The 26,188-nt window shown below is 40.7% G+C and overlaps 1 protein-coding gene across 6 annotated transcripts in view; it reads right to left on the minus strand.

Moving 5' to 3' along the window:
- Pdp1 (PAR-domain protein 1) overlaps nucleotides 1-26,188 on the minus strand; it is a 214,250-nt gene that overhangs the window by 29,159 nt on the left and 158,903 nt on the right. Inside the window, exon 1 of one of the 6 annotated variants that reach the window (XM_069508984.1) lies at nucleotides 21,163-21,438. The exons of 1 other annotated variant lie outside the window; for it this stretch is intronic. In XM_069508984.1, the coding sequence (XP_069365085.1) occupies nucleotides 21,163-21,322 (160 nt within the window). In that variant the 5' untranslated portion in view covers nucleotides 21,323-21,438. Of the gene's footprint in view, nucleotides 1-21,162; nucleotides 21,439-26,188 lie in introns of those variants that run through there. 4 more of the 6 variants (XM_069508983.1, XM_034983413.2, XM_034983412.2 and 1 more) reach the window with 4 other exon arrangements.

The raw sequence follows: 26,188 nt of genomic DNA on the forward strand, positions 1-26,188 counted from the left end.
TTTGCAAATAAAACATTTATTATTACATTTATTATTATAAAAATATATGCATTTTTATTTATAACAGAAGTTATAGTCAGACTATGTATATTGTTTAAATTGAAGATAAAAACCGGCCAAGTGCTAGTCAGGCTCGCGCACCGAGGGTTCTGTACTACAGTCATATTTTTTCAACATTTTGCACGATCATTCAAATACTATGATGCATAAAAATAAATAAAAATCTATTTTAGAATGTACAAGTAAATATCTTTTTTATATATAAAATTCAAAGTCCTGACTGACTGACTGACATATATATCAACGCACAGCCTAAACCGCTGTATTCTTTGTAAAGAGTAGGTGTCCACTAAGAAAGGATTTTTTGAAATTCTACCCCTAAGTGGGTTAAATGGGGGCTGGAAGTTTGTATGAAAGTCCGTCATTTTTGAAGTAACATCGATCAAAATTGGTATTTAAGCTTTCGGTTAAAAATAAAAAAATACGTATTTCACGATTTTTGGAAATTCTACTACTAAGGAGGTTAAATATCGGATGAAAGTTTGTATGAAAGTCCGTCATTTTTCAAGTTATTTGCATGAAAATTAGTATTTGGGTTTTCGGTAACAAATGAAGAAATATGGATTTCAGGATTTTTGGAAATTCAACCCCCACCTCGAATTTTAAAATTACACCCGAGCGAAGCCGGGGCGAGTCAGCTAGTCTTTCATATTCCCACTAGGTATACTAATCTTACTTTGAATGTTGAAAATACTAATATTTTGTTCATTAACACATTTTAATGTTTTTTTTTGTGATGTAACCACAAATTCAAGGTTTTCTGATTTTTCCCGTATACGTTTTACGTATACTATAAGAACTACCTACCTGCCAATTTCATGATTTTAGATCAACGGGAAGTACCCCCTAGGTTTCTTGCCAGACAGACAGACAGACTTTTTAGGTACGGAACCCTAAAAATATCCAAATAAACTATAATATTATGTAGTACAGGTTGATCCCGTATAGTATATGTTGGTGCTGCATCAGACAAAGGGGCGTGCGATACGACGTAGGCGGCCTACGTATCATGAACATTGAAGACACCTTCCAGTGTAAACTGTAAACACAAAAATGTGGCTTGTTTGTAAACACGGTACAGAATCCCACTGACACACAACCAGATGTTACATAAGTCCTTATGTACCTACCTATTATGTAACAACCCATTTTACACATTGTTTCATTTACACACACATACGTGTAAGGAGACCACGAAGGAAAAATAACTCGAAGACGATTTCACAAGTTTTTTTGTCGGTTTTCATTACAGAACTACTTGCCTATTCGGCCACACGGCTTTTTATATCGTTTATCATGAATGAACTCAGACATTAATCGAAATGACGTGAAGTTACCTTCGTTCATTCCTTAAGATTCGTTTTCAACGTATCTTAATTAAAGTCATTATTATGTTAACAAACAAATATATGTAATACTACTTTGATAAATAATTGTAGTAATTTTAACGATTAACAAACTTAGTAAGTAAGTTACTTTAAATAGATATGCAATTTAGGGATGTGTATTGTCAACAACATTTGATTGAATGAATCACATAAGGTTTAGGTTGCAATATTCTACATTCAATCAAATGTTTCCTTCATATTATATTTAATGCGCTCTATTAATTATGGCCATAGTATTTAACTCTACAAATTTTAATATTTATAACATGATTTCTAACATTTCGGCCATTCTGATAATCATAGTTTGTCCTCAAACTTTTAATTGCATAAGTAGATAATTAACTATAATTGACATTATTTCAGCACCTTTGAATTAAGTGAGAAGAGCGTGGTAAAGAATTTAAAATTTAAGTAGAATTTCCTTCTATTTTCACATAATGTACTTATGTCCACTGTGCTTTCATGAGACTACACCCTGACTACCTCAAACTCGAACTCAAATTGTTTATCCAGAATTGGTAAAATGATATAGTGGTGATAATTAATACGTACTTAAAACAAAAAGAAGAGAAGAGAAGAGCCCACAACAAACTCAGCCGGGTATTCTTTTTATTATCACCACTTTACAAAATAACTTAGAACTAACACAAAGCTGTTAAGCAACTCATTCCCAACCAAGCTTTCTTATCATTCAAATAGTACTTTAGGTATTATTGTAATAGATTTTTTTTTAATAAGTTTACGTTTTATGAAGACTTTGAACATTGTTGAGAGACACCTCCAATATGTCTTCTGGAAGCTTATTATACCAGCTAAATGTTTTATTACCAACTAACTGAACTAAATATAAAATCCTTGAGATTATTTAAGATCTATTTAACTAATATTACTAAGATTTTAATTCATCTTAATCTTACTCAAGATTTTTAGCTTCTTTAATATTGTTTTATACATTTAAAACAGGATTAAACTAATCGTGAAACTGTAACAATTAAATCAGAATTACAATAATCAAATGAGAATGGATTGATACATGAATAAAGTAATAACTTTAGTATTTGAGTAACGAAACATAATTAGAACTTGAGAACTTGTGTCGCAAAAAAAAAATAACCAATCAATAATTTAATTTATCATAATCTGAAGCATTAATTAAAATTACACTGATTTAAATAAAATCACAGAGAAAATAAAATTCTCATACATATTTACTAATTCTATCTATCTATCTTGTATAATTTTTTTAATTTTTTTTTTAAATCTCGTAGGAACTTCCATAGTCTTGTGCCGCCTGAATCCAGCAGCTCCCTGCTACTCATATAATTCAATTTTCAAATAATGCTTAACATTTTCTTTAAGCATCCCTAATTCTATGCCTGAAATTTTCTTCAGACATGCCCTTAATTTCGTGGTTAGAACTTCTGCAGACATACCCTCATTTTATGCTGGAAGTTCTTTCAGACATGCCTTTAATTTAATGCCTGGAACTTCTTCGGACATGCCCTCGGTTCATGCCTGGAAGTTCATTTTGACATCCCCTTAACTTTATGCTTGGGATATCCTTTGATCCCTTGATTTTTCCGTTAGAGATACTACATTTAATAATGCTAATAATGTAGATATTATTATAATTATTTATTCTCTTCACTATCTGTACTATTATTAATTGATTGATTGAATTTGGTTAATGAGTGTACTAGTTCAAGATTTTTTCATAGATTACTTATATTTATATATCAAAATAAATAGAAATGTCATTATTTTTTCATTTAAAGTTAATATGGCATAATCCAATAAGTGAAAGATTTCTCTAATTTATTAATCCCTTCATCAAAATCTTTAAAAAAAAGACAATGCTTTAAATAATATTGTTCTCTGAGACTCAACTAAACTAAAACAAATTATCGGGTGTCATAAAATATCATCGAGTGAGAGTTCTGAGTCTATGCATTGGGTTATGGGTACTTCCACTGTTATGTTCCCTAGTCCCTACCCATGTCTTTCGAAAACCCAAGCAAATCTACAAGATCCACACAAGCCCTTAAGGTTTTGCGATTAATCGATTGTAATTACCATGTACTATTTTTTTTTTAACATGATCTGAGTCGGGAATGCAAAAGTGGTATGTTATTTAGTGCACTCATTAACTTTTGTTGTTGAATCAAATTTAGAGATTGTTTTATTTTCATCATAATGCAGTTTTGGAGATTGATCATTGATAAATCTACAAAACTCATGAGCCTCATGAAATCTATATAACTCATATTAACATGTTTACATCGATGCATAATTATCACCATTTGAATTAGCAGACTTTTCTGCTTCCCTCGGTTGCTCTGGTTAGACTCCCAGCCGCACCGCGGCGGCCGAGCTCTCGGCCGCGCCGACGGCCGCGCTCTCAGCCGCGCCGACGGCCGCGCTCTCAGCCGCGCCGACGGCCGCGCTCTCAGCCGCGCCGACGGCCGCGCTCTCAGCCGCGCCGACGGTCGCGCTCTCAGCCGCGCCGACGGCCGCGCTCTCAGCCGCGCCGACGGCCGCGCTCTCAGCCGCGCCGACGGCCGCGCTCTCAGCCGCGCCGACGGCCGCACCGACGGCCGCGCTCCCAGCCGCACTCCCGGCTGCGCCAACGGCCGTGCTCCCGGCCGCGCTCCCAGCCGCATCGACAGCCGCGCTCCCGGCCGCACCGACGGCCGCGCTCTCAGCTGCACCGGCGGCCGAGCTCCCGGCCGCGCCGGCGGCCGCACTTCTGGCCGCGCCGACGGCCGTGCTCCCGGCCGCGCTCCTGGCCGTGCCAGCGGCCGCGTCAACGGTTGCGCTCCAGGCCGCACCAGCGACCGCGCTTCTGGCCGCGCCGACGTTTGCGCTCCCGGCTGCACCGGCGGCCGCACCACCCAGCTGTCCTGCCGGCTGCGCTCCCAGTCGCATCGCGGCGTGGAGGCCGCGCTTCTGGCCGCGTTGCCAGCCGTGTTCCCGGCTGTACTCCGGCCACACCGGCGACTGCGTCTCTGGCCGCACTTCCAGGCTGAGGCTTGCGGCACATCCTCGTCGGTCGTCCTCGATATGAAAGAACGAAAGAAAAAAAAAGACGAATAAACATTTTGATCATGTAAATCAATGTAATGCGGGTAGATGAAAAACACACATTACTTAGAAATAGATGTTATTGCGTTAGATTTTAACATACTTAATTATTTATAGTTTGAAAATCGGTTAGCTACGTAGATCGGTTAGAGACGTTAGTAACACGGAAAGATCAAAACATGGAAATCGATGAAATACGGGTAGATTAAAAAAATCACTCCTATCTCAGCAAAGTTTCATTTTGTTCCTTTTTCCTTTTCGTAAATTATCTTTTGAAGGTGGTGGGTATTTCCATAATTAACTCCATAAATGGATATTAATGAACAGGTTTAAAACACAAAAAAAAACATCTCAATTTTCAAATCGCTTTAGACTTATTCACACAATAAAATAAATCACTTATTACCTGCGTTCAGCCGATCGATCCCTGCTTCTGATGTAAGGAGACCACGAAGGAAAAATAACTCGAAGACGATTTCACAAGTTTTTTTGTCGGTTTTCATTACAGAACTACTTGCCTATTCGGCCACACGGCTTTTTATATCGTTTATCATGAATGAACTCAGACATTAATCGAAATGACGTGAAGTTACCTTCGTTCATTCCTTAAGATTCGTTTTCAACGTATCTTAATTAAAGTCATTATTATGTTAACAAACAAATATATGTAATACTACTTTGATAAATAATTGTAGTAATTTTAACGATTAACAAACTTAGTAAGTAAGTTACTTTAAATAGATATGCAATTTAGGGATGTGTATTGTCAACAACATTTGATTGAATGAATCACATAAGGTTTAGGTTGCAATATTCTACATTCAATCAAATGTTTCCTTCATATTATATTTAATGCGCTCTATTAATTATGGCCATAGTATTTAACTCTACAAATTTTAATATTTATAACATGATTTCTAACATACGTAAAATCATTCACTGCAATACGCATAAATTATAGTCAGTGAGTGGTGGATGGCGCATGTCATCATACGATTGCGCTGGTCAAGCGACGTTGAACGAGCCGGTAACTGGATGGGTGACCGACCGAATCTCCTCACCACCATCCGAAGGAGTCAGCCATTTTTTCATCATTTAAGTATACTATAGCAGTTGTTTGCAGAGGACACAAATGGAAAAACTGAAAGCTTTTGCGTTGCAAACGCAATGATGGATGAATGGCGAAACGCCGCCGCCGCCGCCGATGTACTAAACGTTGCAGGGACTGTTTCCTCCGCGGACATTTATAGTCCCTCGTCTGTGGAGGGCCTTACATTTCTAATACCACATCCATTTAACTTTACATACATGGCGTATTATTGAACCGACATTTCTCCATAACGTACCCGAATTTTGAGTATTTCTTTACACAATTCGTATGCTAGTAGGTACTTACTTTTGAGAACATCAATGAACTTATCATTTTAATTTCAGAAATATTTTTGAACTGAACCTGTTCCAAAACGCATCTGAATTTTTGATTAGGTTTGACACAATTGACAAGGATACGACTAACAATTATTAGATTCTGAGTGAAGTAGCCGTGTCAGAGAGACAAACAGACAGACAGACGTACCTACTGGACGATACTGTAAGTTCCTTGTTTTGCTACGGACCCCTAAAATGTTGCGTTCGTTTGGTCGAGGTCGCGTTCATGTGATCAGCTGGAAACATGCGTTCGTTTGGTCGAGGTCGCGTTCATGTGATCAGCTGGAAACATGCGTTCGTTTGGTCGAGGTCGCGTTCATGTGATCAGCTGGAAACATGCGTTCGTTTGGTCGAGGTCGCGTTCATGTGATCAGCTGGAAACATGCGTTCGTTTGGTCGAGGTCGCGTTCATGTGATCAGCTGGAAACATGCGTTCGTTTGGTCGAGGTCGCGTTCATGTGATCAGCTGGAAACATGCGTTCGTTTGGTCGAGGTCGCGTTCATGTGATCAGCTGGAAACATGCGTTCGTTTGGTCGAGGTCGCGTTCATGTGATCAGCTGGAAACGTGCGTTCGTTTGGTCGAGGTCGCGTTCATGTGATCAGCTGGAAACAATACTGAATGTAAGTAGGTGCAGCGTGCGCGCGTACGTAAATACAGAAAACGAAACCGATGCCGAGCACGTGTGTCCGCGCGCGCACGTGCTCCGCGTGCTAAGCCGACACTTTTACCGTCGCGCGCCGCCTGGCTCATCGTGCTCTGGCGGGTTTCACTTTCATCTCGACACGTCACAGAGCAATAACGCTTTAATTCTATTTATACAATATATTATCTATATTCGTGACTATGTACGCTAGAAGGAAATTCTTAGTTTGTATGTTTGTTAATACGAAGATTAGGCTGAATTTTGGAATGGAGATAGCTTATACCCGGAATTAATACGTAGAATACTTTTTCCGGGATTCCAGGAAATCAACGAGATCAATAGCGGACGAAGTTGAACGGAAGTCAAATTTGAAGTAACTATTATAAAGTCCTACTATATGATGCCCGCGACTCTGATCGCGTGGATTTAGGTTTTTAAAAATCCCGTGGGATCTCTTTGATTTTCCGGGATAAAAATAGCATGTCCTTCCTCGGGATGCAAGCTATCTGCTATCCTTTCACAACCCATTCGTTTATTCGAACTTTAGTACAGACTAACCGATTTTAACGAACTTAAGTACAGACTAAAGTTCGTTAAAATCGGTTGAACGAATGGGCCGTAAAAGGCTAGCAGACAGACAGACACACTTTCACATTTATAATATTAGTACCTATGGATGCGAAAGCGTGTCTGTCTATCTACCTATCTGTTACCTTTTCACGGTCTATCCTGTTAACCAGGTACTCTAGAGAGGAAGTTTGCATCCCGGAAACATGCACAGACTTTTTATCCCGTAAAATCAAAGAGTTCCTACGGAACGTTTGGAAACCTAAATCAATGCGAACAGAGTTGCGGGTGGGCATCAACTAATACGCGCGAAATTTTTAATATAAATATAAACAAAAAAATTAGTTAATTCTAGAACTACTACATTGGCCATTTAAAAAATAATCCTTTTGTCTGGGATTTAAAAAAAAACCCAAAAACGACATTTAAAAAAAATCAAAATCCACAAGACGAAGTGGCAGACATCACCTAGTATGTAATAAGCATATTAATGACTCTATCCGCCTTCATTAAAATAAAACACTACATTATTTAAATGTATTACTTTATCTCTCGAAAACAAATTACACGCGCACTAGCGACGCGCCCCGGCGCTGCCCGCTGCACTGTTATATTCTAACAATTTCGTTCGCTTACAAGAGGTAACCTAAATATATGTTATGAAAGGAAAAGGTGACTGACTGACTGATCTATCAACGCACAGCGCAAACTAGTGGCCGGTTCGGGCTGAAATTTGGCATGCAAATATTTATTATGACGTAGGCATCCGCTAAGAAAGGATTTTTGAAAATTCAACCCCCAAAGGGGTGAAATAGGGGTTTGAAATTTGTGTAGTCCACGCGGACGACGTCGCAAGCATAAGCTAGTTTTTTTATAAATTTACGGACTAGTTGTAAGCGCTTCGCTGCAATCACACTCGCTGGCAAGTGGTGATGCAGCCAAAGATGGAGTGCACTCGCCTAGAAGATGCCCATTGCCTATTCATTGTTGACTTGAAGCTACCCATACCTATAAAAGTGCTCTTAAAGTGGAAAACTGATGCCGGAAGGACGTTCCATATCCTACAAGGAGGTGAATATTGTGTTCGTAATAATGCTGTAGTGGGTGTCGCGAGGAATGTGAAGATTCCACCGAGTCCCACCAGTGGGACCCCGTGTCCCAACACTGGGCACTGAGCGGAATGACACACACTATCTGCGACGCTGAGCGGCCGCTTCCTTCCGGAATTTCTCTACTTCTATACACGTCAAGTCAAGAGAGAATAGGCATCTTCTAGGCTAGCTCACTCTGTCTTAGGGTACATCACCACTTGCCAGCAGGTCTGCCTGCAGCCAAGCACTACCTAGTCTACAAATCTCTACACTACTCACTCGTAGCAGTGTGGGGTCTACGTAGAGTCTACCACTATACGCTACAGACTGAAAATCCTTTTTTCGTAGGGGTCTACGTTATAAAAACAATCGACATGCAACATCACATGTTTCTAGACCCAGTAGATCGAGCTGTACGTTGACATTATGTCAGTCAGTCAGTCAGTCAGTCAGTTTTTCCTAAATCCGAAGATTCGTGAAAATGAAATACAGATGAGGGTGGTCCCAAATGGTACTGACAACTGCTCAGAAATTCGTTTAGATTGTAAGAAGTTACGAACGAGTACACAGACGGACAGACGGTTTATTTTGTACGAATCAATGTTAGTGTACACCTTGGGAACTGCCTCGACTAAGTGTTTTAATTACTTAGTTACACGACAAAAACTTTGAACCCAGTCCGGCCCACTCGATAGGAGCTAATATTTATTATTTATATTAATGTATACAGCAAATATTATATGCCACGACAGCTTTAGTCAGCTTCAGACCTCGTAGCTTTGGTTTTAAGTTCGTGTTAAAATGATCACCACTATAGCATCATACGAATCCAACAACCGACCATCATACAGTATAATCATCTAGTCCGCGCCCATACGTCCGCGTGGATTTAGGTTTTTAAAAATCCCGTGGGAACTCTCGATTTGCCGGGATAAAAAGTAACCTATGCCCTTCCCCGGGATGCAAGCTATCTCTGTACCAAATTTCGTCAAAATCGGTTGAAGGGATGGGCCGTGAAAGGCTAGCAGACAGACAGACAGACACACTTTCGCATGTATAATATTAGTATGGATTTTGAATAAATAATTTGACATTGACTTTGACAATAGACATAGCTAGAAGGGTGCCTATGGGACCCTATTAGCACAGTTTTACGATCAATTAGGTAAAACTGCCGCGTACTATACCTGGAGCTGGTGACGCAACATGCTGCAGTGTGACACGGGCCCAACTGGCCATTACAAGTACAGTGAGATCGACGTCACCGGAAAGTAAACGTCGGAAGGAGGGAGGGTGCACGCGGAAACCACTGCGCGAGATTACTTTTACTCTCACCAGAGCGTCGAGCGGTGCAATGCCTGCCTCGCGCCACTCGCGCCACTCGCGCCACTCGCGCCACTCGCGCCACTCGCGCCACTCGCGCCACTCGCGCCACTCGCGCCACTCGCGCCTCGCATACTTGCATACGATACGTTTTTCCTACAGCAGCCACACGATTGGTGCTCGTTGCGTATTGAACATACTCTTACTTCTTGTTAAGGTTCCGTGCCAAAACCATACAAAAGAACCCTGATTAATATTGACATTAATATTGACTTGAAATTCAACATTGTAGATATTAATGAATAAATAATAAAATGCTTACTTAAGATTTTGTTAATGAAAATAAAAGATGGCGCAAACTGAAAACCAGCGCTGAGCATTGTGAGCAGTGCTCGGCTATGCTGAGTTTGCGACCTATTGTTTATTGTTAGTTTTTAGTTTAGATATATTAGATAAAACATTGTGTACATACATTGTACATGAAAATGTTATTTTCATCTCACTCGCTCGGAAAGAATCCGTTTGCCCTTTGAAATCTGAGTGGAAAGTGGTAATTTTGCTAGCTAGCGCGCAAAGTACGAGTTGAAATTCGAACGTGACGAACTGTGGTCTATGGTTGCGTACCTACTTAAATTTTTCTTTCTATACCAAGTGGTTCACCTATAATCGTACATTTGGCATGAAAAACACAAAATGTTAAGATGGCGCTCGTCATTTTTTACGCATTATTAGGTAGTACTATTGGTCCGCGAGCGGACGGACGGACGGACCAACTTACAGCCCGACGGACGTGTGTTCGCGCGTGATCCGTGCGTTCGCGCATCATTCGACCGACCGAGTGGGAACTTGGTACAGTTGGAGGAACTTGCGGGAAGTCTCTGATAGTACCAAGTATGTAGTATAGTCGTCGCTTCGCAACTGGCCGGGCATCAGCTAGATAATATAAAAGGTGAAACCGATTGACTCACATTTATCGACGTACGATGCAGGTCAAGTCGCCGGCTCTACGACTTGACACTTAGCGCGTAGCTACTCTGTATGACGTAGGGCGCGTGTCCACTGCAGCGGAGACGTATTCAATATACCAAATGTCTCCGTTCAGCCCCGCTTTGGCGTACCTAACGCATCTCTTCGGAACACGTGACGTAGATGTACGGAAAACGATATTTAAAACGGTCTGGCGGGACCTATACCTCTGAACGATTTAGCGTTTTGGATCAAGGATATGTTCATCACGATCTACCTATCGCCGGCCTACTACTGAGAACGGCGCTCCCCTCAGAATGGGAAGTAGACCTAGAGATAAATCAAAAATCCTTATCCCCACTTGATAGAGTTATCTTACTTTGATAATTGAAAATATTTTATTTAACATCAAAAATATTTTATACAAAATATGAATTCATGTAAGCATTTTAATTTTATTAGGGTTCCGTACCTCAAAAGAAAAAACGTAACCCTTATAAGATGACACTGTTGTCTGTCAAGAAACCTACAGGGTACTTCCCGTCTTCTCCTCTGTGCTTCCCGTTGTCTTAGAATCAGTCAGGTAGGTACTAGGTATGTCTTATAGCAGATATAAGTGGAAAAATCTAAAAACCGTGAATTTAGAGTTACATCACACAAAATAAATTAAATTGTGGTCATGAACTAATAATTAGTATTATCAGTTTTCGAAGTAAGATATTTATATGAAGTGGGGTAACATATGAAAGGGCTTTACTTGTACATTCTAAAACAGATTTTTATTTATTTTTATGCATCATAGTTTTTGAATTATCGTGCAAAATATCGAAAAAATACGTACGTACGAGTGTAGTACGGAACTCTCGGTGCGCGAGCCTGACTCGCATTAATCGGTTTTTTTGTGATGTAACCACAAATTCACGGTTTTCGGATTTTCCCCTAAAGTCATACGTGTGCTATAAGACCTACCTATCTGGCAAATTTCATTATTCTAGCTAGGTCAACGGGAAGACTGCCACGACAGACAGACAGACAGACAAGGTTTCCTTTGCGACGGACCACTAGTTGGTACAACATTGGAGGAGAGTGTATCTTCCGGATGTACCTCCGCGCTCGGGCCCTTATGCTAACGCCAGCGCGGTGGTCACCTTCGTACCCACTGAAGGCGACGTGTGACGTCTCTTGTTGACTGCGGGAACTATCACCACCAAAAAGCTTTTTTTATAAACCTACCTCTAATTTCATTTCATTTTTTGGGGTTCGTACCTCAAAAGGAATCACGGAACCCTTATAGGATCACTTTGTTGTCTGTCTGTCTGTCGGTCTGTCAAGAAACCTACAAGCCTACAAGGTACTTCCCGTTGACCTAGAATCATGAAAATTAGCAGGTAGGTAGGTCTTATATCAGATATTATGGAAAAAATCTGAAAACCAAGAGTTTGTAGTCACATCACAAGAAAAAAAATTAAAATGTGTTTTGACCAAATAATTAGTATTTTCATCTTTCAAAGTAAGATTACTATATCAAGTGGGGCATCATATGAAAGGGCTGTAGTACGGAACCCTCGATGCGCGAGCCTGACTCGCACTTGGCCGGTTCTTAGGGTTCCGTACCGTATCAAAAGGAAAAGCGGAACACTTATAGGATCAATTCGTTTTCTGTCTGTCTGTCCGTCTATCTGTCTGTCTAACAGATAGCCAAGAATGCCAAACAGCCCGATCCATCCAGTACTTTGAACTGTGTGTTGAGAGATCAGTCAGTCAGTTAGTCAGTCAGCTTTTCCTTTTATATATATAGACTTCGTACCTATGAGTTTAGGTTTTTAAAATCCCGTGGGAATTCTCTTGATGTTCTGGGATAAAAAGTAGCCTATGTCACTCTACAAGCTAAAAAATCACGCCAACCCGTTGCTCCGTTACGGCGTGACTTGAAGGACAAACCGACAAACGAACAAACTTTCGCATATTTATAATATTAATATGATAATCTAGTTAGTGTCGCCGATAGTGGAAGAGAGGTCAGGTCAAAATGGAAAATTTGAACATACCTACTTCAAGCAAATTAGCTTCTTTAATAAATAAAAACCAGCTAAGTGCGAGTCAGACTCGCGCCCGAGGGTTCCGTATCTGCTACAGTCGTATTTTTTCTACATTTTGCACGATAAATCAAAAACTATTATGCATAAAAATAAATTAAATCTGTTTTGGATTTTTCAAGTAAAACCCTTTCATATGATACCCCACTTGATCTATTTATAGTACTTTAAAAATTGAAAATTTTTCATTCCTACATGAATTCACGAAAACATTTTAATATTTCTTTGTGATGTAACCATAAATCCAGTTTTCGGATTTTTCCTTTACGTGTGCTATAAGCCCTACCTATCCGCCAAATTTCATGATTGTAGGTCAACGAGAAGTACCTACTCCATAGGTTTTCGTGATAGACACGACAGACAAACAACAAAGTGATCCTATAAGGTATCCTTTTTCCTTTTGAGTGAGGAACCCTAAAAAGATAAATTATATTTTACTTCCGGTAACTGATAAGTGATAATACTACAAGTAACATGTACCTACACTCGTATTACAAAGGCCGAAGATATGAGACACATCTGTACAGAGCACTTTGACTTTGAAACGAGACAGGCTTTTGTCGAGCTCCTTGTTCCGAGACAGATACAAATCTGTCTAGATTATTCTAAATTAAATGATGTAAAGGGCAATTTTGGTCTTAATTGAATATTTCAGATGATCAACTATTTTATTTTGATAAGAATTGTCATAATTGAATATGTCAGCAAAAACTCCTTCGAAAGTAAGGCTTTGTTTCAGATCACATTTGAAAATCATAAAAAGATACATGTATGCTATTGCGGATCTTTTTGTAGAACTTTGTAAGAGAAACAATTTCACGATACATTGTTTTCGTGTAACTTTGACCATTTAGGCAGCGTAGGCACGCCTTGGAAACTCTCAAATGAGAGGATTTTTCCGACCAAATTCACATTATTTCAAATGTCCTAGGCATCTCTAATTTTTGAGAATTAAACTATACCTATAAACCTTCCTCTTGAATCAGTTTATCTATTGGTGAAAACCGCATTAAAATCCGTTGCGTAGTTTAAAAGATCTACGCGTTCATACATACATACATACATACTTACAGACGCGGGAAGCGACTTTATTTTATACTATGTAGAGATAAAAACCGGCCAAGTGCGAGTCAGGCTCGCGCATTGAGGGTTCCGTACTACAGTCGTATTTTTCGACGTTTTGCACAATAATTTAAAAACTATGATGCATAAAAATAAATCAAAATCTGTTTTAGAATGCGCAGGTGAAGACCTTTCATATGATACCCCATTTGATATAGTTACTTACTTCAAAAATTGAAAATACTAATTATTAGTTCATGACCACAATTGAATTTTTTTTGTGTGATCCAACCCTAAATTCACGGTTTTCAGATTTTCCCCCTAAAGCCAGCTGTAAGACCTACCTACCTGCCAAATTTCATGATTCTAGGTCAACGGGAAGTACCCTGTAGGTTTCTTGACAGACAGACAGACAGACAGACAACAAAGTGATCCTATAAGGGTTCTTTTTTTTTTTTGAGGTACGGAACCCTAATAAAACGAGTCAAATTGTTGAATTGCTTAAAACGCACAACACTGAAACGTTATCGCTCGACGACCGAAACCTCCCACTAAAAATATCTGAATTGCCCCTGCCGGGACTAGAACCCGGGCCTGTCGCTTAATACACCCTTTTCATAATATACCACAGCGCTTACCGCGATGCCAGAGAGGTCGTCAAAATAAAACAAGTAGAAGCCCTATGGAAAGTTTGTTTGAGTTGTTTCCAGCGGCCTTACAAGTTTGCGCCCTGTAAGCGACGTGAGCGGATTGTCGCGCAAGATGTCCCAAGTCACTGACCTTGAACCGCAGGGACAGGGGACAGCTTCACAGTATAGCGGTAGGGGCTTCACACTACGTCACCGTTCCAAATACTCTGCTTATACCCGCGATTTTGTCTGCCTGGACTACACTAAAATCGGTTGAACGGATGGGCCGTGAAAAGCTAGCAGACAGATACACTTTCGCATTTATAATATTAGTATGGACGAAGGTCTGGCCCTCGCAGGCGCTCAGTGCAAGCCACGTGTGTGGGGCGAGCCGCCGCGCGCCGGCGACATGCAAGCGTGCACGTGTAGGCGTCAGACTACATCGCTACTGGTGAGTGGTGACCGCACATCGTAGTACAGAAGAATCTAGCCTCGTCGGTCTAGTGGTTAGGGTTCGAGTCCCGAGTCCGATCCGATTTTTCTGTTGAGAAATTGTCAGTAGGTACAGGAGTCAGAAAGGTGGCGGCATTTCACTCCCGTGTCCCAGAGCACTTGCAGCTGTCGGTCTTGCACCCGATCTCTCTCCGCCCGTGTCGGATTTCCGTCCCATCGGGCTATGAGAGTGAGGAAATAGAGAGTGCACCTGTGTTTGTATAGTATGAATCTTTCGCGCAGTTGGTTAATCTCTATGGAGATCGGCCGCCGAGGGCGAAGTTCGGTCAGATGGACATTATTATCATTATAATAGGATCATAGGAGGTATAAGTCCCTTGCGCTAGAACCATGTGTCATGACGTCACGACGTCATTTTCCCGTCAGTCGAACTAAAAATATACCATCAGCTGGATTCAGTGTTGTGCTGACGTCACTAAAATGGCGGCCACGCGCATTAGCAATTTGCTGGACTTACAAGCGAGGTACAGTCAGCAAGGTAGGTACAGTCGAGGAAGATAAATAGGTATAGGTATTATGTACGTCCGAGCGAAGCTAAGCTCGGGGATCCGATGTTGGCAGAATTGCTAATATCTTCCGCTGAGAGCATTGCGGAGTTGGAAAGTAAAAGTGGTATGTGCGGGCGTACGCGGAAGAAAGCACGCGCCCGGGGCGGAGCGGGGCGCGGGGCGGAGCGGGGCGCGGGGCGGAGCGGGACGCGGGGCGGGCGGGCCGAGAGAAAGTCGCGAAAAGGTCGCTACTTTTTCCCAAATATTCAGAGTGAAAGTGCGCCACGCTCGAATTGATAGTAACAAGTAGTCTCCGACATGGGACTACTGATCTCGCGCAACCTTGCGCCTTCCGCAAAGCTTCGCCCGGTCCCATTGTTGTAGGCACTTGGCTCTCCGCATCGTGTTCCCCGCCGCTATCATTGCGTTACAGAGAGATTAGTTTTTCAACTATGCAGGGATGATACCTATACGGAGCTGCAGGCGGAGGTGGCACCTGGTACATTGGTTGCGCAACCAATGTGGCACCTGGTACATTGGTTGCGCAACCAATGACGGCACGCAACAAACAATGTTCCACTTGGCCAACAGCGAGTGTTGCTATCAGTGTGATTTGATTTGTTATGCGATGTCACACTACGCAGCACTTGCCTCCTATATGTAGGTATTTACGACTTCTTATAGGCACCTACCTATAAGCACGCGACAGGTCGAGATGGCAAGCGTACGCGTATCGCACTAACCCAGCGGCATAGCGCGGGTGACGCCACCTGTCGGGAACTATACCTACTCAATTATTTTATTGTTATAGCGGCAATAGAAATACACATTCTGTGACAACTCTCCACCTAGTATACGGTTCACGAGATACAGCCCGCTGACGGATGGACAAACGGATGGACGGGTAGCGGAGGCTTAGTAATAACTAATAATTTTCCGTTGGCACCTTTCGGGTAGGAAAAACTGTCAACTGCACAAGTTTAGTGCACACACTCCTAGCAGGATAGTCTAAGATTGATCTCATACTGCACCAGCGATGACCTCCAGGTGAAGACTCACTTGGGATACAGAACAAGATAAAGTTAATGGCTCACGTAAGGGAACTGATAAAAACGGTTTAAATAATAAATGAAATGAAAATAATTTTTAATCAATTGAACTTTTAAATGTACCTACTTTTGAATCGTCGAATGCATCTACCACTGGTAGCGGCATACCATAAGTAAGGTATACTTATATGTATAGATATGGATATTCATATATCGATATATTATATACATCTTATATAAATAACAATGAATCGCCGAAATGTATGTACGCGCATAACTTTCTAAAGACTGCACTGAATTGGTTAATACTTTTTTGTTGTGTTTGTTATTATTGTCAGGACAAATAGAGATAGCGAGCAAACGAGCAGGCGGGTCACCTGATGTTAAGTGATTACCTCCGCCCATGAACATTTGCAGCTCCGCGCCGATGCGTTGCCGGCCTTTTAGGAATTTGTTGGTCCGCCCTTTGAATAACTCCCAAATCCACGCAAAAGGGCACCTCTCGTCTAATAATGTGTCTAAATACTAATTATTAGTTATGACCACAATTTAATTTTTTTTTTGTGATGTAACCACAAATTCCCGGTTTTCAGATTTTTCCCCAAATGTCAGCTATAAGATCTACCTACCTGCCAAATTTCATGATTCTAGGTCAACGGGAAGTACCCTGTAGGTTTCTTGACAGACCGACAGACAACAAAGTGATCCTATAAGGGTTCCGTTCTTCCTTTTGAGGTACGGAACCCTAAAAAGGCGAATTGAGTACCACCTCCTTTTTGGAAGTCGGTTAAAATGTAGCATATGTCACCCGGACCATAATAGCGAATCAACTGACACCTCATCCATCTAAATCGGCCCAGAAGACTAGCCGCTACAGTGGAACACACATAGATACAAACACACTTGTACATATATACATACATAGACTGTCAAAATCATAACCCTTCATTTTGGCTTTGCCGTAGTCGGGTAAAAAACGCGCCAACAGAACGGGGTAACTGTATGAAATACAACTTTATAGCAAGAACCAATGAATTAATGAATTGAGCGATAAGTTCACATTTGTATTCAGCACTAAAAACAACCGGAACAAAGAAAAAAAAACGTATTTTTATCAGAAATTTATAGACCTTTTTTATTCGCCAGCTTCTCAATTATCTTCAATAACTTGTATATACCTAGTGTATGTAAATGTAATAATAATTTGTACAAGACCGTGATAGACTGGTGGTTAAGACGTCAGCCTTCTATTCGGGGATTCGATCCCACGCACGCATCTCTAACTTTGTGGAGCAAAACATATCGAGGCAACTGCAAGCCCGAAAATTCTGCATAATATGTTCTTCTGTTCGGTTTCTAATACGCACTCGGTTAGCGTGGTGGAATAGGGAACCTCCCTTCTGATTCTGAGCAGATCTGCGTTCAGCAAAGAACCGGCGATGAGTTGATGTTGATGATGGTGATGGTGATGATGATGTGTGTATATTTGTGTCTCAAAATTTCGATCAACCCTCTCGCGTGATCTGTGTCCCTCCGCAAACATCAGCCCCGCGAGAGGACAACTCGTGTACCATATACATATGCGATAACAGAGATGTCGTACACTAATCTATACGACGTGACCTACTGACCCACTACCTAGGGCTGCTGCTGACTGACTGACTGACATATCGACGTCCAGCTCGAGTCGCTGGCTTACCTTATACTTGAGATTCTACCCGAGCGAAGGCTAGGTCATCTAGTCTAAATATTATATATTTGATAATGATAAATCATATTATAACATAACAAATAATGAGGTATGTAGTACCAAATATAGTTAGATAAGTAGATACCTACTACATATAGATTCTGCAAGTTCACACAAGTTTTGCACGAGCTCATCAGCTGTTTCTAGGGTTGTTACAAAGGCGTGGGTTGTTACAAAGGCGTGTCAAACGAATTGTCTCCCACGTGATACCCACGTCACGAAGCTCATTATTTTCATGGTTTCTTACCTCAAAAGGAAAAAAGGAACCCTTATATGATCACTTCGTTGTCTGTCTGTCTGTCTGTCCGTCGTATCTGTCAAGAATACCTATAATAGGGTACATCTCGTTGACCTAGAATCATGAGATTTGGCAGGTAGGTAGGTCTTATAGCATAAATAAGGGAATCAATCCGAAAACCGTGAATTTATGGTTACATCACAAAAAAAAATGTTTTCATGACCGAATATTTAGTATTTTCTATTTTCAAAGTAAGATTACTATATCAAGTGGCGTATCATATGAAAGGGTTTTCCCTATACATTCTAAAACAGATAGTTTTATTTATTTTTATGTATAGTAGTTCTTGATTTATCGTGTAATATGTTGAAAAAATACGACTGTAGTACGGAACCCTCGGTGCACGAGGCTGACTCGCACTTGGGTGGTACATCTTACAACTTTCCAGATGTTACGGACATTAGCATCTCGTACAAAAGGAGAAACTGACTGACTGACATAATATATCAAAGCACAGCAAGCGCTGGGTCTGGAAGATTTATCATGTAGGTTTTCCCGACAGTATCTTAAAAATTGAAATAGGGAACACAGAGCGAAGTCACGGTACAAAGCTAGTCTCTACATAAAGTCGTTAGGGTATTCGTTTGTGTATATCATGATGAGGTTATCAATAACCTTGAATTGAATCAAGAGTAGTAACGTCCATAATGCATTGATATCGCACGGCATACCTACCAGCTATGAAATCCGAGCTCGCCCATACGCATAGGAAATATTCTGTCGCTTACGTATGATATGTGACCCGAAGCATCTTTACCTAGTTATGTTTGATAACGTGAGCCATTCCTACATGCACACGGCGGCCTTTTTAGTTAATAACAATTAATTAGGTCGGAAGTCTAAATATATAAAAGGAAAGGGTGACTGACTGACTGATCTATAAACGCACAGCTCAACCTACTGGGCTCAACGATTGGGCTGAAATTTGGCATACAGATAGCTATTATGACGTAGGCATCCGCTAAGAAAGGACTTTTAGAAAGTCAACCCCTAAGGGTGTGAAATAGGGGTTTGAAATTTGTGAAGTCCACGCGGACGAAGTCGCGAGCATAAGCTAGTTATCACTATTATCACACTTGCATATTCAACAATTGACAATTAAAAAGTGTAATGACACCTATTTTGAATATAATATGCGTTTGACTTTTGGAGAGTACAGTAGAAGAACGCGGCAACTGGCAACCCTGAGGTGCAGGCAGTGTACGGCTTCGCCATAATCGCCTTTGAGCAGGCAAGGTCTTCCGCAACCTCATCTTATTGCTAGGCGCCTTCGCCATATTACTTGCACATGCAGCGCCTTTAAAACATAATAAAAGCTAGCTAAAATTGTTTCTACTGAGATACGACTGCTGCAAGAACGCCCGCGAAGCGTCGGGAAACTCGCTCCTAGGTGGGCACTGGGCAGACGACATCGAAGGAGTCGCAGGGAGCCGCTGAATTCAGGCGGCGCAAGTCCCTACTAGAGATAGAGACCTATGTCCAGCAGTGGACGTCTATCGGTCGATAATGATATCTTCATTAGTCTGAGATGGAAGCGGGTAAACATGGAAAACGTAGGTACTTACGTACGGTTCATGTCATCATGTCATTGTGGATATACAACATGGATTGTCATCTTGTCGTTTGACGGCTCTGCCCGTAGAGCGGTAGACCAGAACAGAGCCAATTTAAAAATTGTATATTATTTCCAAATTCAACACAGCGGGAATCGAATCCGGGGCTTCCGATTTATAAAAACACAGCGCTTATCACCACTGTACCAGAGAGGTTAACTTTTTAAATTAGATTTCATAATAATAACACCGTGTAGATCAGGAGTCAGACTACTAAACTAAGTAGAAATTTTTTATGATCCATTTCTGTATCTAAATAACAAATAGTGAACACCGATTCATAATCTAGTTTGTAAGCTGTGACCGAAACAAATGAATATATTTTTAGAGATTTTCTTTCATATCCCTACCTACATCCTAGGAACTAGGAAAAAAATTACCTAAATAAATATTTAGTTTAGAAAAGCTACGGATCATTATGTAGGTACAGAACCCTAACAGGCAGATCGACGCCCGACTCACACTTGCTTGCTTTTATAATAAACGACCTTCTTTAAAAATGCCCTCAAGGAGTAAGCCGTTAAAGATGTAAAATAACTAAATTCTCAACATTAATTTAATAAGCATCGACGTTATATGATAATAACCGAACCAGCGGTAGATGCATCCGACTATTCGTAAGTACTTGTAAAAGTTTATTCGAATAAAAAAGATTTTTATTTTATTTTAAAAATAATTATTATTTTGCCTGCAGGTAGTGAAAATGTTTGATTTATTTAGCACTATTATGTAATATAATAAAATAAGTAAAGTATGTAGTAGTATATTTACAAATTATATGCAATAATAAGTATACGAAAGTTCATATTTTAGTTTGTATATTATCGTAGACCTTAATTTTATTTTATTACGTAACAGGTAGATAGGTATAAGAGACGAAGAAAAATTTACCTAAGAGTGTCCTTCGGGTGCAGTCGTATAGTCGTAAAGGAACACAGTTGCTTCAACAATGGCACGTGTAAAACATTTCACAGATTACGGATCTCACGTTCCGGAGCCGCACGGGGACGGGGACAAAGAGGTTCCGATCGGAAGCGGGCGCTACGTACGGCCGCGCACTTTCTCTTTCGGGAACGGCGAGAGAAAGTGCGCTTCCTCCGGCAGACTGAACTGACCGTTGACGAAGACGTGCTGCCTCCAGATGTGGTACTGGCTCCAGCGGTCGTCGTCCTGCAGATGCGGGTGCTGCAGCTGCGGCAGCGAGGGCAGCGGCGGCGGCGGCAGCGGCGGCGGCGGCGGGCCGAGCGGGACGGGCTGCGCGTGCGGGTACTCCATGTCACTGACACATCGCGGCGGCGCGCGTGCTTCCGCGGCGGCGAGCGGCTCGCGAGTCGCGAGTCGCGCTCGGCGCAGTCGGCCCCACCAGCCACCGGCCGGCCCACCCGCATATTGTATTATCCTTCACTCGGAAACTGTTCTTACTCTTGCCATTGCACTTTCTGTGCACATTATACTATTGACGGATTCCTAAATGACATGGTTGCATGGAGACGCGGGACGGTCGACTTTGCATTCAGCAGCACACGGGGTAGTGTAATAGTTGCATTGACATAATATGTATTGCATACTAGCTGCCCCGCCCTGGCGAACTTCGTACCGCCTAACAGTCGATTCTTTTTCAGGCAATTTTTTAAATATTTCTCTCCGTAAGAACCATCCTCGTACTTCAAGGAATATTATACTAGAAAAAAGAAAATTAGCAAAATCGGTTCAGCTGTTCTCGAGATTTGCGCTTAGCAACACATTCAGCGATTCATTCTTATATACATTTAACATAGAGATTTACATTATTGTAAGTAACATTTAAAAAACCGAGCAGTAGAATCTGTTTTCCGAACCGGTAGAGTGTAGCTGATATACTCGTAGTTATCGTAGGGAACACATGCTGCTCTGCATGAAATAAATAAAATTCATTTTGTTTTAATTAATTTCAATATTCGTTTTTTATGCCTCTACTACAGGTAAAGTTTGGCTCTAGTCCACCACGCTGGTCGAGTGCGAACTGGCAGAATTCACACACCTTTGAGAACGTTATAGAGAACTCTCAGGTCGGCAGGTTTCCTCGCGGTGGTTTGTTTTACCGTTAAGGCAAGTGGTATTTTTTTGTATATCGATCGGGATCGGGATCGAACCCCGATCCCCCCAGTAGGAGGCTAGCCCCTCTCCCTTTAGTATGGGTTTAAACTGCCATAGCGTTCAGAGTTTGATGCTAGACTACATCACCGTTCATCACACGTGTGATGATGCTCCCATAAACATCACCGTTCATCACACAGAGAGCAGCAGTCACCGAGTAAACACGAGCAATCATTTGGGCGACGTTCCTGCATGTGAGGAGTGGAATGTCGCGCGTTGAATTCTTCTGTATGGCGGAATGGGAAATGGATCCGATCGTGTCATTCGGGGGATTCCTTTACAAAACATTACGAATACCTACATTGTATTTTAAATTAATGTCATTTTAACCTGTTGCTATTTACATTGCAACATCTTTAACTCCAATGTATAATAATCTAAACTAACCTTAACTTAAGCTATATCTAGTTTTTTTTATCGAGGTCCAGTTCATCCTCTATCGTTGCATTTACACATGTTACAAATGTTTGTATTACTACTACTATACTACTATACTACCTACCTAACCACATAATATTACTTAACAGAATATTACTAAGTATTTCATACTATTATTATTACTACTTAACTTATTACTACATTTATTTATTAATAACAAAGTGTAGTTTAATGTTTGTATAATATAATTATGTACGATAAATATAATATGTTTATATGTACAATATCAAATTGTTTCATTTCCTACATAATATTGTATTACGGATTAACAACTACATTTTTAGTTTTGTATGGAGGTGCTTTTATTATTTTTATTAACAGACCGAAAACAGAAGGAATACATATATAGATATCTATCCGTTGTTAACTTAACTAACGACTTCGCTTCGAACAGGATCCAATTTCAAACAATATTTTTGAACAACAGGGCCCCAAAGAGTATTTTTTCAAGTTAACGTTAACTGTGCCTAATTTACGTAAATGGTAGGTACGTAACTATCAAATCATATACCTTTACAGTGAACACAAATCTCCATATTAAATGACAGTTTTACAGTTGACGTTAACTTCAAAAGTGACTACACTCTACTATACCTACTCTACAATGTAACAAACGTGTCAATAGTTGAAGTGAAGGCTTGCGACTCCACCTCAAGAAGATCCGAAAGTCATTGTGGAAATGGGTGTAATCCTTTATTTATAACTAGAGGATGCCCGCGACTTCGTCCGCGTGGATATAGGTTTTTAAAAATCCCGTGGGAACTCGTTAATTTTCCGGGATAAAAAGCCTATGTCCTTCCCCGGGATGTAAGCTAACTCTGTACCAAATTTCATTAAAATCGGTTAAACGGTTGGGCCTTGAAAAGCAAGCAGACAGACAGACAGACAGACACACTTTCGGATTTATAATATTAGTATGGACTAAATTCCGCAATCAATTTCGACTAGCCTTTGCACAAGTTAAAAAAAATCTATAAATTTTATGCTTCTGAAATAAGCATACTATACGATTGAAGATTATGTAAATGATAAAAGAGCGTGGATTTGACTGCAGCTGAGTGTAGTTTTAGTTTGTATCTAATAATGTACCTCTTTACTCTTAATTCGTTATAAAAATCCTACCAACTATAGTTTCCTCAAGTACCTATTTTAGATTTCCCTAGACTGTAAACGTAGGATACCTAACTGCAAGGCTACTGGCTGGCAGCGAGCAGGCGCGCGCTGTTATCAGCATCGCCGCAACAATGGTGTTTTGGTAGAGCGCGATGCTCGACCTACCTAGGCCACCTACTACCTTTTACTACTTTTTTTAAACAGTATTCGTATTTCATGGTAGGCAGTGATAGCAGCTTCCTAGTCGGGGAGTTCGAGGTTCGATTCCGGGCACGCACCTCTCGTTTTCGTTTTATGCGTTTTAAGGAATTAGATATCACTTGATTTGATGGTAAAGAAAAACATTACGAGGAAACCTGCATTCCTAAGAGTTCTCCATAGTATTCTCGAAATCCGCACTTTGCCAGCGTGAACCGTTTTCGTACTGAGAGGAGACCCGATCTCAGTAGTGAGCCGGCGATATATTGATCATGACTCCTGTTAGCACGTGGCGGTGCGTGTTCCTACAATATGGCGGAACATACCTACTCACTCAGAGCTCACTAACTAATCAATATTTTTAAATTAACATTTGAAATTAATTATTATTAAGTCTGCCTCGACGGGATTACTACTTTTGCATTTTTGTAGTTTATTTATACCTACACTAAGAGTTACCTCTAAATCACAAACAGTTCCTAAAAAAGAGATGTTTCAAGGATCATAATAAGTGGTAACTGTTGGAATTAATAATAATTACTTCATTATTGTTGGACATAGATAACGGAGAGATAAATCAATATTTATTTATTTATTCAGATACAAGTTAACCCTTGACTGCAATCTCACCTGGTGGTAAGTGATGATGCAGTTTAAGATGATAGCGGGCTAACCTGGAAGGGGTATGGCAATTTTTTATTAAACCCATACCCCTTTGGTTTCTACACGGCATCGTACCGGAACGCTAAATCGCTTGGCGGCACGGCTTTGCCGGTAGGGTGGTAACTAGCCACGGCCGAAGCCTCCCACCAGACCAGACCAGAAATTTAGAAATTATAAAATTCCAAACCCCTGCCAGGAATCGAACCCGGGACCTCCCACTATTAAGACCACAGCGCTCACCACTGCGCCAGGGAGGTCATCAAATCAGAATAGAATCGGGTAGAATCAAATCTGCGTATTAAGTAGGTACATGGAAAAAAGTTTGTAAAGGAGAAATGAATTTTAAAATTAACTGTGAATTTAAATTTTTAATAATCTACGGTCAAAAACAATTTAAGGGTCCGTCTCACAGTTACATGATATACTCGTACCTACGTACCGACGACGTTAAACATTTTTCTGACCATGGGAAATAAAATAAAGAAAAAGAGTGGCTATAAACTGAAACATTAGTTTCCAAACAAGGCTATTGAAGGCAGTGGCTCTCGTACAGGTGGCTGGCGTTGTTGTATAAACACTGCATTACGCAGACGCACTCACGCGCACACCTGTCACCTATTGCCATTACAAATGGAAACTACTTTTATTTTACTAATCCAGGAGACAATAGAAAAAACCGAGCAAGTGCGGCTCACACTTGCCGCCCGATGGTTCCGTACATTGGAAAGGAATTTATTTACATAAATACCTGTCTTACAAGATAGCCCGCTTGGCCTAGTAGATAACCCAACTTTTTTTTTCTACTCCCCCCCATTTTGGTTCTTTTTACAATGAACATAGGTATTTTTTTGTCAAACATATTATTATAATAAAATTTTAAAACTGTCAGCCAATGTAAGTTAAAAATAAATTAAGTCATTTAAAAGTATATAATCTTGTACAATGTTGTGTGACTGATTCGCACTTGACCGGTATTCTTATTACGATATGGGACCCCAAAAATCAAAATCAAACAGAAGCAATCAGATCACTCGACGTCCGCATTAGATGCGCACACGCACGCGAGGCGGGCGGGGGCGGGCGGGGGAGGCGGAGGGGAGATAACCCTCTACTATCGTGGTGCGAACTTGAACCCACATGCCCAAACGTACACACACACACACACACAATAACGAGTAAGCAATGTACTTGTTTATAGTTATATACGTGGGTCCGTCGTCAATGGTTATATACAAGGAATGTAATACACTGCTGACTGCACAGTGACATCATAGTACGGCTCTACGAACATGATATTTCGCATGTAAGACTGTAGGTATTCTCTATAATAGGTACATAGTATAGTATAACTTATAAGTATAGATTACCAGAAATTCCACCGAAGCCAAGCAGGAACTCTATTACCTAGTCAGTTAGTTATTTTTTTTATATTTAAAGTAGTACAAGTTATAGTATTGTACTATTTTAGTAACAATAATGTTAACCTCAACAGAGATTAGCATCTGCGCAGGAGATGTAGTGCTCAAGTGATGTGCATTCTCTACTACAGCCCAGTGGGACGGCCACCCGACACGACCAGAGAGAGATAGGGCG

This window comes from Maniola hyperantus, chromosome Z (assembly GCF_902806685.2).
Source record: "Maniola hyperantus chromosome Z, iAphHyp1.2, whole genome shotgun sequence".
In the NCBI taxonomy this organism is placed as follows: domain Eukaryota; kingdom Metazoa; phylum Arthropoda; class Insecta; order Lepidoptera; family Nymphalidae; genus Maniola; species Maniola hyperantus.